At 35.3% G+C, this 20571-nt stretch overlaps 1 protein-coding gene across 3 annotated transcripts in view; it reads left to right on the top strand.

The window, feature by feature from the left end:
- rimbp2b (RIMS binding protein 2b) overlaps positions 1-20571 on the top strand; it is a 173652-nt gene that overhangs the window by 102299 nt on the left and 50782 nt on the right. For 2 of the 3 annotated variants that reach the window (XM_051118028.1, XM_051118027.1), the window contains exons 6-9: positions 10160-10282; positions 16140-16244; positions 18860-18910; positions 19415-19435. In XM_051118028.1, the coding sequence (XP_050973985.1) occupies positions 10160-10282; positions 16140-16244; positions 18860-18910; positions 19415-19435 (300 nt within the window). Of the gene's footprint in view, positions 1-10159; positions 10283-12110; positions 12230-16139; positions 16245-18859; positions 18911-19414; positions 19436-20571 lie in introns of those variants that run through there. The other variant, XM_051118029.1, reaches the window with a different exon arrangement.

Here is a 20571-nt window from a genome sequence, read left to right as displayed (position 1 = left end):
AAGGGAGTGGGATCGGGAAAGGTCCACGAGCCGGGATTGGAACTCGTGATGCCCGTGGCGCAACGACACTATATGTCTGTGCGCGAACCACAAGGCTATAGGCCGACTTGAACGTTCTTTTCATGAGAGAATCCTGTAAAAAGTGTCATGATTTACACAAAAATATTAAGCAGCACAACTGTCTAACTGGTTATAATAGTAAATGTTTCTTCAGCAGATCAGCATATAAGAATGATGTCTTTGACCATTCAAAGCAGCTATGGTTCCCAGACCCTCTGCTGTCAGTTTAGAGGTCTGACTACACAAGACTTAGCTTATCCCAAATTGTTAATAGTAGTGTTAAAAGCAAAAAAGCTTTCTTGACCAGCAACAATAACTTGTAGCCACTAAATTATCTGAATTCACTCTCCAGTGGCAATAAGCTCATTGTGTATTGTGAGTACCTGTCAGCAGTAAGAAGGATGTGCAGTTAGTATTTTAATATGTGACTTTTACCAGTCAAAGACTCTGTGCTGAGCTGAGCTGTGCAGCATTCCTTATTAAATCCTGTAGTGTGCATCCTTTGATAAATGTCTCTTTCCATGTATATAAAATGAATCTGTAGTAGTATAGGCAGCCATATTGTACCTTTTCAGATAATGTATCTGCATTTTATTAAGTAATATTAGGTTTAGATTTCCAAGTTAGTGTTATTTTAGTATCATTGATATACTACGGTAGTTTTAGTTCTGTCCTGAGTCAAAGGCCACATTTCTACTTCCTTTTATCTCTTGATATTACTATATTTGTGGGTTTTTCTAATCCACCATTTGTATGTGTCTACACTGTAAGATTATGCGTCTGTGTGCTGGTCCATAAGGGGTAAAAATGTAATTTCCTGTATAGTGAAGTTGATATCGCTTGCGATGTTGATCTTGAGATGAGGGCTTTTTGTGTGTAGTCATGGAAAAGCAATTTCCTGAAGGACCCGGTTTATGACAGACATTGTAAGCCAGTTTGTGGCGTGTATGTTTGTGTGTAACGCAGCATATCTATTGAAAACTTTCCTTCGAGGGTCTGTTGTATCTGAAGAGTGGATAGGAAGAAGTGCTGCTCTCTGGAACTGGCAGATATTACGTTCTTGTAATAGCTGAGTTTTATAAAAAACATGATTGGATTCATGCTTGAGCAGCGGCGTGTTTACAAGTGCTGGTTTGTCATGGCACTGATGGACCAGAGCTGCAATGAAACAGACATATATTACTCACATAAACAGCACAACACGTTCTTGTTATCAAACACTGCAGTTTCTGATCCAAAAACACAAAGGTACCAAAAATGGAGCTTTTTAAATTTAGGGTTCCACAGTGTGACCACACAGTCGTATTTGTGATTGAAAACTACTGCACGCGACCAAATAAGAAATAAGAGAGAAATAAGAGATTGATTGTGCAGTGTAGTGAGTTTTGTTGATTATAATAGAACTTTATGAGATCGCGATGAACTTAAAATTTTTAAATGAGATATTGATTTAATACAACAGTTAAATAAAAAGTACACATTAAGTGACTTACATTGTCTGACTGTAACACTATTGCCTGATTTTGCTTTATTTCGTCGTCAAAAATAGTTTGAAACAAGTCACAACTGAGCCGCTGCACAGCTCGAACACAATGGTGTTTCGTTTATGAATGAACGTGCGTTGTTAAACGAATCTAATGAGTCAGTGATTCAATTTTCCATTCCTAAAGACAGTCACTTGCTCTATTCCTGAATGAATCAGCTGTTCGAACGAATCAAATGAATGATATGATTCAGTAATTAAATCAGTGATTTGCTGTCACCTACTGGCAGATATATTTTCATTTTTAAAGTATCTTTTCAGTTTTTTAATCATTTAATATTTTTGTGTTCAGAATATTATATTTAAAACATTAATCTGAACATGAATTTAATTGCACTCATGCCACCTCTGAGCCTCATTAAACATCTGAAAATACACCTACAAGCCACTTTTGTGTTCTTCTGTGCCACCTTTTTAGTACAAATTAATTTTGTTAATACTGATTTCATTTAATGGGTAACTTACTTGTTTTCTATTGTAATTAGAAATTTTAAAAAGCTTATAATATATATTTAATTTGACATAAAAAGTGACATACTTATAATAAAGGTAGAAAAATGGCATTACAAAGGTAAAAACAAAATTCCCCTGTATCCTGTCACTTTAAGGATTCAAATATCACCTCGTAATGGGAAGGCAAATTTTTGATCAGATTTTTTTATTATTGATTAGAAGGTGCTCCTGAAATTTTGACTGTGCTCCTAAATTTTTTAAGTTAGGAGCACAAGTGCTCCTAAAAAGAAAAGAAATTGTAGAGCTTTGAATATATTTATTTATTTAAATGGTCTGCTATAATCATATAATACAGCCACATGTATGCATTAGACTCCATTGCTTATGCCTTCTTCTCCTGCACCTGTAAACTATAATCGTCTGCTTTGGTCTTCTTTCGATGCGCACATTTCTGATCTCCCCTAGTTCTGTCTCACACCTGCAAGTGTGATCTGTTATCTGAGATTTATGCCTGCTAGCATCAGCACCCCTGCAGCCTGCTTATAGTTAATCTTTTAGTCATGTCTGTGTCAGTGTTTAGTTGGAGGCACATCTTGGCATCCCATCCTGGCAGAGCAGTGTCCTCCTGCTGAGCTGTTTGAAGGTAGGCCGTGTCCGAAACGTCCGAGTAGGTGTGTTGTCAAATGCTGTTGCAAAACAGGATCCCTACTCCCTCATTAGTCATTTATGAATGCAGGACCTATGAGGCCGATAACAATACAGAGGAAGGGAAAGGGGAGAGAAAGAAAAGACGGCATAAATAAAGGAACCGCAGTAATTCAAGATCGTCAGAAAGTCTGTAAGTGTGATTTTTATAAGGAGTACACTATTGCACTAGTTTATGGTTTATGAGTTTTAGTAGCATACTCTATGCATTTGTCAGAGCTTTCTTGAGCACAAAAGAAGATATTTTGAAAAGTGTTGGTAAGCAAACAGTTGACGGTAGCCATTGACGTATGTAGAGTGGAAAAAATACTTTGGAAGTCAATGGCTGCTGTTTACTGGTTACCAACATTTGTCAAAGTATCTTCTTTTGTGTTCAACAGAAGAAAGAAACTCATACAGGAGTGCAATTCTTTATTGGAGAACTTGGGAGGAAATGAGAGTAAATCCCTGCAGCTGTGTTTCAACATCTAGCGGAAAACCTTCCCAGAAGAGTGGAAGCAGGAAGGCAAACTTTTTCTTTCTTATCTATTAATTTAAAATGCATTAAAAATGCAGTTCATACACACGGTGACTTTAATATACATCTTACAATCGAGTTTAATTTCTGGATTAGACTTCATTTTGATATCGTTTAGGTACAAAATGAAAAATTCCAGGGTGATACTGTTCAGAAAATAAAATTTTAAAAAGTGGTTTGGCATATAATATCTCTTATCCAAATACTATTTGTAATGTACAATGGCAGGTTTATTAGACAACTACATTATAAAACAAGGTAGAGACAAGGAAAAGTATATATGTGACCCTGGATCACAAAACCAGTCATAAGGGTAATTTTTTCAAAATTGAAATTTATACATCATCTGAAAGCTGAATAAATACGCTTTTCATTGATGTATGGTTTGTTAGAATAGGACAATATTTGTTTGAGATACAACAACTAAAAATCTGGAATCTGAGGGTGCAAAAAAAATCTAAATATTGAGATTACAATTCTTAACAATGTATATTACTAATCAAAAAATTATTGGTTTTCATACATGTACAGTAGGAATTTTACAAAATATCTTAATGGAACATGATCTTTACTTAATATCCTAATGATTTTTGCCATAAAAGAAAAATCAATAGTTTTGACCCATACAATGTATTTTTGGCTATTGCTACAAATATACCCCAGCGACTTAAGACTGGTTTTGTGGTCCAGGGTCACATATTACAAAAATATATCTATGTGTATTATTTTTTTATTTAGTTCAGGTTGTGAAATATGAAGATGATTAATGATATTTGCAATATTTTCACAATCAAATGACACCACCAACAAGATTACAATTGTTAAGAACTTGTAGATTGTATTGTATGTTAGGTATGGCTGGGCGATATGGCCAAAAAAAACAAATCACAATAATTATTTTCATATCAGTGAATATAGATAATTATCACAATATTTTTTTTTATTTTACTTTAAAGTTTAAAGGCAGATTTTTGCTACAGTGTGAAAGTTGTGAAACCAGACAGTTAATTGTGGCTTTAAACTTTTCTTGTGCAAATGTTTCATGTTTTTTTTTTAATTCTTTACACTATTTCCAGTCATTTTCAGTCATCAAAAAAAATAAATATTGTAATAGGAAAAACAAAATCTTAGTTCTGCATGTTTTAATGAGTAATATTGTTTCAAATCAAGAAACAGGTTTGTATTGCCTGATAATATTAATAAAAGTATAACATTTATTGTCTCTTAGAAATACACATTTGATAGTAGCTTGAGTTAGGATGCAGATGTACATTTATCTTCATTATCAAAATCAGTAATATCTGTAAAAATTGTAGCAACCTCATTTTTATATGGTGAAATTTAATTATTCTGTCTGAGGTTTTTTCTTTTTTTTTTTCTTTTTTATTAACCATTGCTCTTCCATAGTAACATACGTTTAGATCATAATAACAGTTAAAACCACAAATATAGCACCTCAGTACAATGGTAAAAATGCAACATGGTTTCTAAGTATTTTAATGATAAACAGTAATCCTAAATACATTTAGCATAAATGCATAAACGCTATAGCTAATCACAAAAAAAAAAAAAAAAAATTATGTATATTTCATTACTCCTCCTTCAATACATTTAATACATTTACATTAATGTACGATACAAATATACCCACATTTCTGACACAATACCACTGTGCAGTTAGTGCTACTACAGTAAGCCTGTGGTAAACGATGATGATTTGTCGATTAAAAAGCCTTCTGACTGTATTGTTGTGCACAGTGTCTCTCCTGTTTGTCAGTGCTGTTTCATCTTGCTTTAAAACAGAGTCATTTGTGTTTTTCACACTTGATCTCACAGCACTGTTTATCCACGAGTAAACGCATCTGCTTTAGTAAACGTGCTCTGCACTGCAGTTTGAACTTTAATCAGAGTGGATGAATGATCTGAGTGGCCCGCTTTAAAAGATTAGTGCTTTTCATTCTGCCTTTGCCACATAAACATTGTATCGAACATTTACCAAAATCTTGTTATCGTTTACCAAGGAAATTTGTATCGCGCAATAATTATCATAATCGATTTATCGTCCAGCCCTAAAAATATTGATTTCTCGATTTTAATCAATTCTCAGATGATATTGATTCTTAAATCCCAAGAATTGATTAGTCTAGACTGTTTTCTGTTAATGAACAGAACTTTATTAATTGTAGCGCACCTCGCATCCAATAAATCGCAATAAGCTTTGTGCTAAGTCTGCAGTTTCTAATTCTGTTCATTTTAGTTACCGTATTCAAACAATAAATGTCGCACTGAACTGATCATCTCCTCTGCTCTAATACTAGTTTCAGCACAAAATCAACATGAATGAACATCCGAAGGTATGTTAAAAGAAGGAGTACAGCCTACTGAAATCCATTTTTGTCTCATGTAATTGCTTAATCAGTGTTTAAGCCATGCAAAGACGTCAACAATATGTCACACAAGCTTGTAAACAATATGTCACACAACGTCACCTTTACCTCAGAAAAAACATGTTCAGGGACAATAAACTTATAAGTCAACTAGAAGAGGAGCATTTTGCTAAATATATGGACCATATGTGACCCTGGACCACAAAACCACTCATAAGGGTAAATTTTTATACATCAACAAGCTTTCCATTGATGTATGGTTTGTTAGGATAGGACAAGATTTGGCTGAAATAAAACTATTTGAAAATCTGAAATCTGAGGGTGCAAAAAAATCAAAATACTGAGAAAAGTGCCTTTAAAGTCCAAAAGGTCTTAGCAATTCATATTACTAATCAAGAATTAAGTTCTGATTTTTCTGTTTGATATATTTAAGGGTAGGAAATTTACAAAATATCTTAATGGAACATGATCTTTACTTAATATCCTAATGAGTTTTGGCATAAAAGAAAAATCAATCATTTTGACCAATGCAGTGTATTTTTGGCTATTGCTACAGATATACACTCTTAAAAATAGTGCCATAATAATAATGCCATAGAGGAACCATTTTTGGTTCCACAAAGAACCATTCAGTCAAAGGTTCTTTAAAGAGCTATCTCTTTCTTACCTTTTTATAATCTGAAGAACCTTCTTTTGCCACAAAGAGCCTTTTGTGAATCAGAAAGGTTCTTCAGATGTTAAAGGCTCTTTATGGAACCATTTAGACAAAAAAGCTTCTTCTATGGCATTGTGAAGCACCTTTATTTTTAAGAGTGTACCCGTGCTGCTTAAGACTGGTTTTGTGGTCCAGGGTCACATATAACATTATTAATTATAATTTTAATATATTCACTTAATATATTCATTTATACCCTTATAATAAGTTAATTTTAACCTTCAATATTATAGTAATGTAGTACCAACTGACTCTCAAGTATATTTTACAGCATTGAGTTAAGAGAGTGTTTTTCCTTTGAAAAAATTGGGCATGTACTGTACCTGATATATATCTAAAATAATAATTGTGAAATTTGTGTCAAAACTCAGCCCTAGTGTACGTACAACCTGCAGAGTTTTATTCAGGCTTTATATAATTTGCCTACAATCGGAGTATAGCACAAACAGCTCCTTATTTTACTATGCTGAACTGAGAGCAGTAATGCTGTGACGTCTCTGAGTCATGTGAGCCTGCTCTTGCTTGAAAAGAATGGTCCTTCATGCATCACTTATTTTGTGAGTTTACCCCTGCTCCCCTCACCATCTCAAATAGCTGTTTCAGAGTGAGACATCATTAAATCTACAGCTCTGTCCCAGCACTGAGAATGGCAGTCATCAAGATGGCAGCTGCTCCATCTACACAACTTGTGTCTATCCAGTCTGTTTGTGGCTCAGCATTACTGGATAGGACCATTAAAGATGAGTGTCTTCAATGGTTTTTTAGAGGAAAGACCCTTTTGGCAAACAGTGAATTTTCCAGAGAATTAACCATTGCATTTCAATCCTGGCCTATAATAATATGTGTACTTGTATTAATTAATAACACATTTTGGTGTGAAGCTTACATAGCAAAGCTCAGTTAAAGGAGAAGTCCACTTCCAAAACAAAGATTCACATATAATGTACTAACCCCCCTTGTCATCCAAGATGTTCTTGTCTTTCTTTCATCAGTCATAAAGAAGGAAAACATTTCTGAATTTTTCTTCATATAATGGACTGCTATAGTGCCCCGATTTTGAACTTCCTAAATGCAGCTTCAAACGATCCCGACTGCGGTTGTAAACGATCCCAGCTGAGGAAGAAGGGTCTTATCTAGCGTAACGATTGGTTATTTTCATTTCAAAAATACGATTTAAATACTTTTTTTAATCTCAAACGCTCGTCTTGTCTTTCTTTCCCTGAACTCTGTGTATTCTGGTTCAAGACAGTTAGGGTATGTCAAAAAACTTCAATTGTATTTTCTCCCTCAACTTCAAAAATCATTTTAAAATCATCCTACATCACTGCAGAAGTTCCGACCCAGTCTTTGCAAAGTGAACATGCAAAGAAGATCAAACACCCTTAACAAAAAAGGTAAAGCAGGACGATTTTGAAGTTGAGGGGGAACATGAGATGGGAGTTTTTCGACATACCCTAACTGTCATGAACCAGAACAAAAACAGTCCAGGCGGAGTAAGACGAGACGAGCGTTTGGCATTAAAAAGTATATAAATTTCATTATTTTTATTAAAATAACTGATTGTTACACTAGATAAGACCCTTCTTTGTCGGCTAGGATCATTTACAACCGAATCTGGGATTGTTTGAAGCCGCATTTAAACTGTATTTTGGAAGTTTAAAATTGGGGCACCATATCAGTCCATTATATGGAGAAAAAATGCTGAAATGTTTTCCTCGAAAAACAGAATTTCTTTTTGACTGAAGAAAGAAAGACATGAACATCTTGGATGACAAGGGGGTGAGTAAATTCTTTGTAAATTGTTGTTCTGGAAGTGGACTTCTCCAAGTGGACAAGTGAAGTGGACACTGAAGTTAAAATGTATTTTTTTTATTTTATATTATTATTTTATTTTATTTTATTTTATTTTAAAAATGAATATAATATCCTGATAAAGGCCACTGATTTAAGACATTACATTTAAATGCATTTAATAATAATAATAATAATAGTAATGAAATCTATACAGACAAATTTAAAAAATACTAATAACATTGACAAAACACAATTATTAAAACTATTTATTAAAATAAAACCCTGAAAATAGAAAAATAGAAACTTCTTGAAAATATTAATAAAAACTATAATAGTATCTCGGTAATACTAAAATAACACTGTTCCTAAGTGCACATAAGGCCTTGCCATTGAATGAATTACTGAGTAAATTGGTTTTCTCCATTAAAAATCCTTTTTCAGTTAGGAATAGGCTTAATCTGTGTCTCTGTAGTTTTCCCTTGCATTTTAGAATGAATGTTCCCTTTAAAGAATGCAAATTTTGGCAATGTGAATTAGACTGCCTTATAAACAGGGTGCACAGTGCCTTAAACACACAAAGCAGCATTCACAGCACGTGTTATGTAAAGCTGAAAATAATAAAGCAGCACTTTCATTTTCACTTTCAATGATAAATGTTCACATTATTGGCTAATATAATTTTTTTACCTACCCACATGGCCTTGGTTATGCCAAAAGTTGTTTCAAAGGTGGAGAAAGTTACTGAATTTTCATATTATAAAACATAGTTATAAAAACATTTTTTATTCCATCATGATATGTCTCATAAATAAAAAAAATAAATATAAATGGTCAATTTTGATATCATGTTTACTTTAATTTGTACTTGAAGGTCAACACCACCATCACTATCCAACAACATGCTGGTTGAATGTCATAAGAATCAACAATACAAGTGTAATAGGTCAAACATATTTCCTCTAGAACAAGCGTATTCAGCTGTAATTGCTGTTGCAGTGGGTGTTCAGGTCGGGTTGCAGATAAGAGATGAGTGTCAGATTGGACAGGCGTGGAGTGTGAGTACTGCCTCCGTCTCTGACAGCTCAGCTTTTTATCGTGACTGACGCTGCGATCGATGCAGGACGTCAACCCTTCTGCTCTCGCTCTCTGAAAACACGACTCTCACCCAGAGCTCAGTGCTGACCACACATACTCCATATATCGCATATCAGACAAACAAAATATGTCATTTTCAATAGATCAGAGTATTTAATAGCATAATTTAATCCTTTGGAGAAACTGAGGTAACAGTGGAGCAGATGTGCCTGGAGGTTTCCTGGTTGGGACATGAGTATCTAGAGCTGCCCTCTCAGGCCCTGCTGTTTATGAAAGCATGTGGATGTTGTGAACTGTGTCCAACAGTTTAACCTGTTATCCTTGAGGCCATATGAGTCCAGATGGTCTCATTCACACATGATTTTCCTTAACTCCACTGCAGATCCAAAGACAACTACTGCAGACAGTTTGACACTCATAACTACTGGTTTGAACTCTCATCTTAAAGGGACAGTTCACCCAAAAACGAAAATTCTGACATTAATTACTCACCTTCATGTCGTTCCAAACCCATAAGACCTTTGTTCATCTTCGGAACACAAATTAAGATATTTTTGATGAAATCCGAGAGCTTTCTGATCTATAGACAGCAATGTGACTGACACGTTCAAGGCCCAGAAAGGCAGAAAAGACATTAATGAAATAAAATCACGCTTCAGTTTTTTAATAAATGTGGCGTAAAGAGACAGAGAACAGGGAATGATTGGGGAATGGGACCTTGAAACCATGATGGCATGGCTTTGTTGTGTTTTTGTAATTTAATAACCTAAAATTGTTTTTTTGTTGGCAGGATAGAATGACCTTTCACCTTTCTAACAGAGGTCAGAGGGCAAACAGTGTAAGCCTGAAGACATTTTTGATTATTTTCTGTCTCCCTCTGTCTTTATCAGGTGAAAAGTGAGTATGAACAGCTGCAGGAGGCTCTGTACACTGTGACAGTGGAGAGAGATTGCGCTCTGTTGGAGAGGACTGAGCTCCAAGGCAAACTGGAGAACCTAGAGCAGGTGCTGAAGGTGAGAACCCGCCAGACGCGTCAGTGTAAATCACAAAATCAATAGAAAAAATGCTACGTTATGAAAAAGAAAATGAAGCCTATGATGTTTTTTTTTCTAGAATCTATGAGCATAAATTACAGCTTTACAACATATTCTTTTATATAGTCATCTATAAATAATACAACTAAATAATTACAATATTGAAAATGGCCTTTTTTACATTATTGTAACTGTTGTTTAAATGATTTCCTGTCATTAATTACTCACTCTCATGTTGTTTCAAACCCGTAAGACCTTCATTCATCTTCGGAACACAAATTAAGATATTTTTGATGATATTAATCTGAGAGCTTTCTGACCCTGCATAGACAGCAATGCAACTGATTCATTCAAGACCCAGAAAGCTAGTAGGGAACTATCCCGTTAATGGCCATAAAATAGGCTTCATTTTCATTATGCATTTCTTTATATTTTTGGGTAATCTGTTATATTTCATGAGATTCACCATACCGAGGCATTCCAACCTAAAATCAAAATGTTATTTTTGGACCGATTTGGAAAGACATAAAGTTAAAATTATGATCTGGTCATTTTCTTGACTGGTTACCTGATTAGCCTTCATATACAGCGGCATGTGAAAGTTTTTGGAACCCCTTGCAGAATCTGTGAAAATGTGAGTAATTTTAACAAAATAAGGGAGATCACACAAAATGCATGTTATTTTTTTATTAAGTACTGTCCTGAGTAAGATATTTTACACAAAAGATGTTTACAAGTCAACAAGGCAAAAAAAATAGTTGAAATTATTAAAATAACCCCCTGCAAAAGTTTGGGAACCCTTGGTTTGTAATACTGTGTGTGGTTACCTGGATGATCTACGACTGTTTTTTTTGTTTTGTGATGGTTGTTCATGGATGATCTATGACTGTATTTTTGTTTGTTTGTTTAGTGATGGTTGTTCATGAGTCCCTTGTTTGTTCTGAACAGTTAAACTGAGCACTGTTCTTCAGAAAAATCCTCCAGGTCCTGCAGATTCTTCAGCTTTCCAGCATCTTTTGCATATTTGAACCATATTTTGGTATATTTCAACAAAATAAGAAAAATTTGGACATCTTCATCCTGTTCAAAAGTTTTCACCCCCTGGCTCTTAATGCAGTGTGTTTCCCTCTGGAGCATCAGTGAATGTTTAAACCTTTTTTAATAGAGTTTGAGTCCCTCAGTTGTCTTCCATGTGAAAATATGGATCTCAAAATCATAGTCACTGTTGGTTAAAATATGCAAAAGGAAAACTGAAGAATCTGCAGGACCTGGAGGATTTTTCTGAAGAACAGTGCTCAGTTTAACTGTTCAGAACAAACAAGGGACTCATGAACAACTATCACTAAACAAAAAATCAGTCATGGATCATCCAGGTAACCACACACAGTATGAAGAACCAGGGGTTCCCAAAGTTTGTATTTGTTATTTTAATAAGTTTCGCTTTTTTTTTTTTTTTGTCGTGTGGACTATATGTAAACATCTCTTATGTAAAATATCTTACCAAAAATAAAAAACAGCATGCATTTTGTATGATCTCCCTTATTTTGTTAAAATTACTCACATTTTCACAGATTCTGCATGGGGTTCCCAAACTTTCGCATGCCACTATATGTTGACTAAAAAGTGAAAGTGTTATAGTCTTTTATTTTAGTATGAACTCTGTCAGTGTTCAAGCTCATGACACATATTTCAGGAAACCCGGCTGACCTTGTTTAAGGCTGATTTAGTTCATGACCTCCACTTTCATCTGTTTTCACCTCTTTTACTCCCCTTGTACTCTTTTATGGTTTTAGAGCTGTCGTACGCCATCAAAGTGTGGATCTGTGATCGACTAGGAGTCCTGGAGCGCCCCACCCCTCCCCTAACGTCTAACCCTCTCCTGCCCTTCCCCTCTCCCTGCCTCCCTCCATATTTTTCATTCATCAGGTATCTCTAAAGACTTTACAGAAGCCAGCACTAACTGAATGTGGACCTTTTGACTGAGTACTAACAGCTGATCTGGATGCTGTATGTGATCTGAATGGTCGGCCGGCTGAGGCACTGCGGAATGCGTTTGTGCATGACACAACAGTTATGCACAATTACACCCTCCCCTCACAAACTAAACTAACCCAGCTCTTCTTTCGAATGAGAGATATACATCCTGTTAATATTCTGAAAATATGCTGATTTTTTTATTTATGTATTTATTTTTTCAGTTAAAATAAGTGACAGTGACAGTTTTGCTGAATGTACAAAGTGTGAAATATGTCGAAACTATCAGTCTTGATTTAAAAAAAGAAACAAATTAAGTAATCTACTAGCATCACAATATTTTAATGGTTTACATGATTCATTTTTATTCTGTGGTCATATTGTCGTATGTTTTTATGCAGATGCCTCATTATCGCAAAATTAACTGCAACAGCATGATCATTATATAAACTTGAAGAGGTTGATTTTGCAGTTGCGACTGGACAACTAAACATTGTCCATTAAATATTTAATTTGAAACATAATATTGAGGCATCTTCATTAAAAAAGAAAACAAAAATGTTTTATAACAGATGTTCAGCAAATAAATAAATGAATAAAAACTGCAGTAATAGTCATGAATGAATGATTGTTATTATAGATTATTATTAGATACTCCTATTGTTAGTAGGCATAGAGATATTTACTTACACTTGATGGTCAGATAGCCATAACATATTTCACACAGTACAGTTTATTTGTCCTCTGAAGGTTAGATTTTTCTAACCTTCCTCTTCCCTGCACTCCTCTTTCATAGCAGCATGGAATATCCCTCCTTTACCCTTTATCCCCTGTAACCTCACCTGTCACAAATGGAAAGAAAATTGCTAGGTTTTGTCACTTTGTACTTTTAACAGGTCAGAAGAGCTTCTGGGGATGTTGTTGGGCAGTAATCGGCGCTGATTGAACATGCTGTGTTGTTTGCACACACCCTTTCATGTACAGAGCCATGACCCTTAAGCCCTTTATTGATCATGCGAAGCTCCGTGGCTGTGCTTAGTCTGGCTGATTGACATGATGCTTCACTTCTGTTTTTGCTTTACCTGAAGGGGTGAAGCAAATGACACAAAACAGATCTACGACAACATTTTGCTGTTGTTTTCAGTGCTTAAAGGGATAGTTCACCCAAAAATGAAGATTCTGTCATTATTTACTCACCTTAGGTCATTTCAAAACCATATGCTGTTACATTTTTCAGTGGAAAATTACTGAAGTGCATCTCAAAACCATACAACAACAGTTTGTAGTGACTATGTCTGTATTCCAAGTCTCCTAAAGTCGTGAAATAACTTAGCTTGATGAGCAGACTGAAATCTAGTTGTTACAGAGCATAGTCAGGGTAGATGCCATATTGAATTTAAAGGGATATTTCACCAAAAGTGAAAATTCTGTCATTAATTACTCACCCTCATGTCATTCCAAATCCGTAAGACCTTTCTTTCGTAAGAGCTTTCTGACCCTGCATAGACAGCAACGCAACTGACACGTTCAAGGCCCAGAAAGGTAGTAAGAACATTGTTAAAATAGTCTATGTGACATGAGTGTTTCTACCTTAATTTTATGAAGCTACAAAGCAAAGACTTTATTCAACAGTTTCTCTTCCATGTCAGTTTTCACTGCTCGTTCATCTTAGTACCACAACACGTGTGTGGTTTTGCACATTTTTGAATAAAGTCATTATTTGTGTTCCCTTTGTGCACAGAAAGTATTCCCGTAGCTTCATAACATTACGGTTAAACCACTGATGTCACATGGACTATTTAAACAATGTCTTTACTATCTATCTGAGCCTTGAACTTGTCAGTTGAGTTGCAGTGTATGAGTCAGAAAGCTCTCAAATTTAATAAAAAATGTCTTAATGTGTGTTGCAAAGATGAACGTACATCTGGGTGAGTAATTAATGACAGAATTTTCATCTTTGGGTGAGCTATACCTTTAAAACAAGGCTATGAGGGACCTAAAGCAAACAACGGCTGTGTAAATACTGTATTGTATAAGGGTCTTAGCTCACCTAATTTTCATTTTTCCTTTTTTTGTTAAGCAACAATCCATTGAACGCACTGTACCAACCCTTACAGCCTCAGTTTGATTCATTTTAAAATGTAAACATGGTTCTACCAGTTCAATTAGCTGAAAATCGTTTAAAGAATCAGCATATGGGTTTCGAATGACTTTATAGAATCGTTTTTGGATGTACTTTTCCTTAAAAAACATCTAAACACAGTAGAAGACAACAAATAAGTGTTCATATTCTGAAGGTATTAATACAGTAAGGGGCCGTTCACACCGAATGTGGTTTTACTTCTAAAAATGCGAGATGCAGGGCAATTAAATAAAAAAGCGCAACGTCTAGAGAAATGTTTTAAACATTTTAGCTTCTTTTAACTTGAGCACCTTGCAAGGGCTGTGTCAAAGCAAAATACTCGGGATGTAAGTGCAGTGGTCATACCTGTGGGAGCTTTTTTGCAAGATGCGAAATACGTAGCGCCATGTACGTTTCGTGACATATTCGATGTGAAATGTCCACTGAGTGGCACTAAAAAAGTGGAACAGATGAATGTACGCTTTATTTGATGTTGGTTTTGTATGTGTCATGGCAGTTCTGACTTGAAATGTCTGTTGAGTGGCCTACCCGATAGTATGAACAAAAGTGAATTTGATGTAAAAACGCAATCGCAAGCATGCCGTTTTAGCTTGTTTTTTGACCTTTCATCTTTCAGATCTTTCATTGTGAGTCATGATTTTCACAGGATTCGTACCCAAGGATTCCACATCCTAAGTCTAATTCTGTGCTGGCTGAGCTACCAAGCAAGTTTGTTACATCCGGTGTTGTGTCAATTTTCAACCCTCTGCCAAACTATTACCCCCTCTCGTTGGAATCGGTACATGATTGCCTAATCGTAACCCCATACCTAACCCTAAACCTACCAATACTAGGGGGTAGTTATCTGGTGGGGGTCAACACCGGAAAGCAAAACATATGGAGCTGTAATCATAACTGTGTATGAAAATGATTACAAGTGTGCGCTGTTTTACCACCTCTAGTGTTCATTTCTGTTGGAAATTGCAGTGATATGTACTTTATTGGTACGTATTTCGCACTTGCGAGAAAGTTCCCACAGGAACGTTTTCGTCATGAGATCATGTAGACGAAAAGATACAAAAACAATGGAAAATCAGTGCAGTGGAATCGTGTAGTGTGAACGGCCCCCGAATTCTAAATTTATGTGCTCAGGTAAGAAAGAAATCTTAGTGTTTACATCAGATACTCTAGGATTAGAAGGGATTTTTGTCTCTGGTGCTTCTAGAGACTGATGATCTTTTATAAGCTGAAATAAAAAGAAGGTCTATATATCAGTGCAGAGACTCCTTGTTGGGTTTTAACAGCAGTGTTTCACTGTGACCTAAAAAGCTTTTAAAGTAATTATTTCACCTAAAAATGAACATTTTGCTATCATTTACTCACCTTAACGCTATTCCAAACCAATACTGGAACATTCTTGCGTGTAATACAAAAGTAGTTATCTAACATGAACAAGTTGCTGTTTTACTATTAAAGTCAGTGGTAACCGTAGCTGTCCCTGATTCTTATCCGCTTTAATTGCATGAAAAAATAAAAGCAGCTTGGACATCCTTCTTAATATCTTCTTTTGTGTTCCTCTCAAGAAAGTAAGTCATCATGAGGATGAGTAAATGACAACTGAGTTTTCTATTTTGGATGAACTATCCCTTAAATATTGATTGATGGTTGCTCTCATTCTGTCTGTGTTCATCCTTTGCCGAGTTTCCTCTCACCTCCTGCTCTCTCTTCTCTCTTTCCCAGCATATGCGAGAGGCTGCAGAGAGGAGGCAGCAGCTAGAATTAGAGCATGAACAAGCCTTGGCCGTCCTCAGTGCCAAGCAGCAGGAGATTGACCTTCTGCAGAAGGTGAGAGATCAAGGTTTCCAACCACACCAAACCTTAGGATGGAGCTCAAGCACAGGCCAGAGTGTAGAAGACCTTGCATCATGCACCCAAAAATTAAAATTCTGTCATTTATTACTCACCCTCATGTCATTTCAAACCCATAGGACCTTCGTTCATCTTCAGAACACAAATTAGGATATTTTTGATGAAATAGACTGTAGTGGAAAAGTTTATTTCAGTAATTCAACTCAAATTGTGAAACTTGTGTATTAAATAAATTCAGTGCACACAGACTGAAGTAGTTTAAGTCTTTGGTTCTTTTAATTGTGATGATTTTGGCTCACAGTTAACAAAAACCCACCAATTCACTATCTCAGCAAATTAGAATATGGTGACATGCCAATCAGCTAATCAACTCAAAACACCTGCAGAGGTTTCCTGAGCCTTCAAAATGGTGTCTCAGTTTGGTTCACTAGGCTACACAATCATGGGGAAGACTGCTGATCTGACAGTTGTCCAGAAGACAATCATTGACACCCTTCACAAGCAGGGCAAGCCACAAACATTCTTTGCCAAAGAAGCTGGCTGTTCACAGAGTGCTGTATCCAAGCACATTAACAGAAAGCTGAGTGGAAGGAAAAAGTGTGGAAGAAAAAGATGCACAACCAACCGAGGGAACCGCAGCCTTGAGAGGCTTGTCAAGCAAAATCGATTCAAGAATTTGGGTGAACTTCACAAGGAATGGACTGAGGCTGGGATCAAGGCATTAAGAGCCACCACACACAGACGTGTCAAGGAATTTGGCTACAGTCGTCGTTTTCCTCTTCTTAAGCCACTCCAGGCAACGTCAGAGGTGTCTTACCTGGGCTAAGGAGAACAAGAAATGGACTGTTGCCCAGTGGTCCAAAGTCCTCTTTTCAGATGAGAGCAAGTTTTGTATTTCATTTGGAAACCAAGGTCCTAGAGTCTGGAGGAAGGGTGGAGAAGCTCATAGCCCAAGCTGCTTGAAGTCCAGTGTTAAGTTTCCACAGTCTGTGATGATTTGGGGTGCAATGTGTTTTTTGAGAACCAAAGTCACTGCACCTGTTTACGAAGAAATTTTAGAGCACTTCATGCTTCCTTCTGCTGACCAACTTTTTAAAGATGCTGATTTCATTTTTCCAGTAGGATTTGGCACCTGCCCACACTGCCAAAAGCACCAGAAGTTGGTTAAATGACCATGGTGTTGGTGTGCTTGACTGGCCAGCAAACTCACCAGACCTGAACCTCATTGAGAATCTATGGGTATTGTCAAGAGGAAAATGAGAAACAAGAAACCAAAAAATGCAGATGAGCTGAAGGCCACTGTCAAAGAAACCTGGGCTTCCATCCCACCTCAGCAGTGCCACAGACTGATCACCTCCATGCCACGCCGAATTGAGGCAGTAATTAAAGCAAAAGGAGCCCCTACCAAGTACTGAGTGCATATACAGTAAATGAACATACTTTCCAGAAGGCCAACAATTCACTAAAAATCTTATGAAGTATTCTAATTTGTTGAGATAGTGAATTGGTGGGTTTTTGTTAAATGTGAGCCAAAATCATCACAATTAAAAGAACCAAAGACTTAAACTACTTCAGTCTGTGTGCACTGAATTTATTTAATACATGAGTTTCACAATTTGAGTTGAATTACTGAAATTTATCGACTATTCTTTTATGCCAAAAATCATTAGGATATTAAGTAAAGATCTTGTTCCATGAAGATATTTTGTACGTTTCCTACCGTAAATATATTAAAACTTAATTTTTGATTAGTAATATGCATTGCTATGAATTTCATTTGGACAACTTTAAAGACGATTCTCAATCTTTTGATTTTTTTTTGCACCATCAGATTCCAGATTTTCAAATAGTTCTATCTTGGCCAAATATTGTTCTATCCTAACAAACCATGGTAGTACTTAAAAAAGTTAAAAAAGAAAACAAAAATCAACCTCTGTGATGAAAAATTGCCTGAAATTAAAAAAAAAAACAATAATAAAATCCAGCTGTCAGAGTGCTCTTAATGAAGAGAGATGTTCAATGAAAAAGCATTTCAGCAATTTTAGGTAACTCGCTGAAATATTCCTCTCATTTCTCGTTTGAATGAGGAGAAAAGTGCCGCTGTCTCGGCACTCAGAGTAAATTACTCTCTAATGAAACGGCAGAGCAGGTGATCAAATCTGACATTTTCTCCAGAACGTGTGAGCATTGTCACTTGCTGAAACGTTTGAGTTATTGTCTGTCTTTATTGAATGGAGCACTGTGATTACAGAGGAGAATAAACAGAAAAAATGACACGCACACTGTCATCAGAAAAAGTCAAGACATTAAGAACCCAGTTTTGTTGTTCTGAAGGTGAATCTGCATACATGTTTCTGAAATGTCCCCTCATGTTGTGACGCTGCAGAGGCTGACGCTCCAACAGATGTTCCTCTGTTCATGTGGAACTGAACACTGTTTTCCACAGCTGCTAGGAGTTACAGTGAATGACCTACAATGCACTGCGTCGATCACAAGTCCTTGTTGCCTAAAGCTTATTCAACCAAACTTGGGACTAGAATGTTTGTACACTAGGAATGTGCCATTATATTTTATTTTTGTGTTGTTTATAGGCTCAGGTTGAGGCTAAGAAGGAACATGAAGGTGCCGTCCATCTGTTAGAAGTGAGTAACGATAACTACTCATGGATTTTAGTGCATGTGTATGTGAGTGTGCATATAAGCATGCATTTTCAATCGTATCTTGGCTGACCGTTAAAGTACAGCACATTCTACATGCGTCATTGTATATTTTCTCATATTAGCCAAAAATCTGGCTACCATATGAGTCACATTTTAGCTTACACCGTTTGACATTTTGAGTTTGTCAGACTAATTTATTAAATAAATAAATAAATAAAGCTCTTGTGTAAATATCCTTTCTTTATTGATTGTTTTAATCTAATGAACATCTCTCTAACATATATTTTATTATTTATTTATCATTTTCTACTTCTTTTCATTCATTGCTGCCATTAATGGGCAATTAAGGGAAGGGGAAACTGTGCTCATGTTGGGTCTTTGTGACTTCTGAAACTGAAGAAATGCTCGTGTGTGCAACTGTGATTTGTTTGGTTCCTTACATCTCTTGTCACTATGTTACTGGTCTTTTGTTTTTTGCATATACAGAATCACTTGGACAGCATGCAGGTATTTTCGAGTTACTTCTCCTTAAAGTTCTCCCTCTCTTCCCCGTGTGATTCATTGGGGGTAGTTCCTGTCACCTCGTTTAGCTGTCCTGTCAATTACTGTACCGCTCATCCATGACTGATCTGTAAACATTTGATCAATATCTTTGATCTATATCACCATAGATCAAATTATTGAACCTTTTTAGTACAAACCATCAGTCTTCATAGTCATTTTATACATACCTGATAAAAGTTGTTTATGTGTTTTATAAATGTATATAGTAAAACACATCACGTTTTGCTTGTCTTTAAAGCCAAACAACTGCTTTTTATTGCTCTTTTAATATTTTTTTTTACTAATATATCAATTAACCACATTCAAAATGAAAGTTTGTGTTTACATAATGTATGTGTGTGCTGTGTGTATTTATTATGTGTATATATAAACACACACACACACACAGACATATATGTGCATGTATAAATTTATATTTATATTAGTGCTGTCAAACGATTAATCATGATTAATCGCATCCAAAGTAAAAGTTTTTGTTTACATAATATATGTGTGTACTGTGTATATTTATTATGTATATATAAATACACACATATACAATATATATTTAAAAAAATGTTTACATATCCATATATATTTTTATTAATATAATTAATATTATATATAAATATCTATAATGTATAAACACAACATATTTTTCTTACATATATCCATGCATGTGTGTGTATTTATATGAACATAATAAATATAAACACTACACACATACATATTATGTAAACAAAAACTTTTATTTATTTAATATAAATATAGCAGTTTTCTTAAATATATACACACATGAGTGTGTATTTAAATATACATAATAAATATACACAGTACACACATATATTATGTAAACAAAAACTTTTACTTTGGATGCGATTAATCGCGAATAATCGAGATTAAAAAAATTCTGAATTCTTTTGCAATAGAAAGTTCAAAAGAACAGCATTTATTTGAAACAAATATTTTGTAAAATTTTTCGTTGTTTTTATTGTCACTTTTAATGCATTTAATTGAAAAAAGTCTTTATTATTATTAATAATATTAACAAAATATTTATTCATAATTATTATAAGCTATTATTATATAATTGCATTTTT

Source organism: Labeo rohita, chromosome 8, assembly GCF_022985175.1.
Source record: "Labeo rohita strain BAU-BD-2019 chromosome 8, IGBB_LRoh.1.0, whole genome shotgun sequence".
NCBI classification, from domain to species: Eukaryota; Metazoa; Chordata; class Actinopteri; order Cypriniformes; family Cyprinidae; genus Labeo; species Labeo rohita.
The sequence above is the reverse complement of the archived record's forward strand: the minus strand, read 5'-3'. Positions and strand labels throughout refer to the sequence as shown.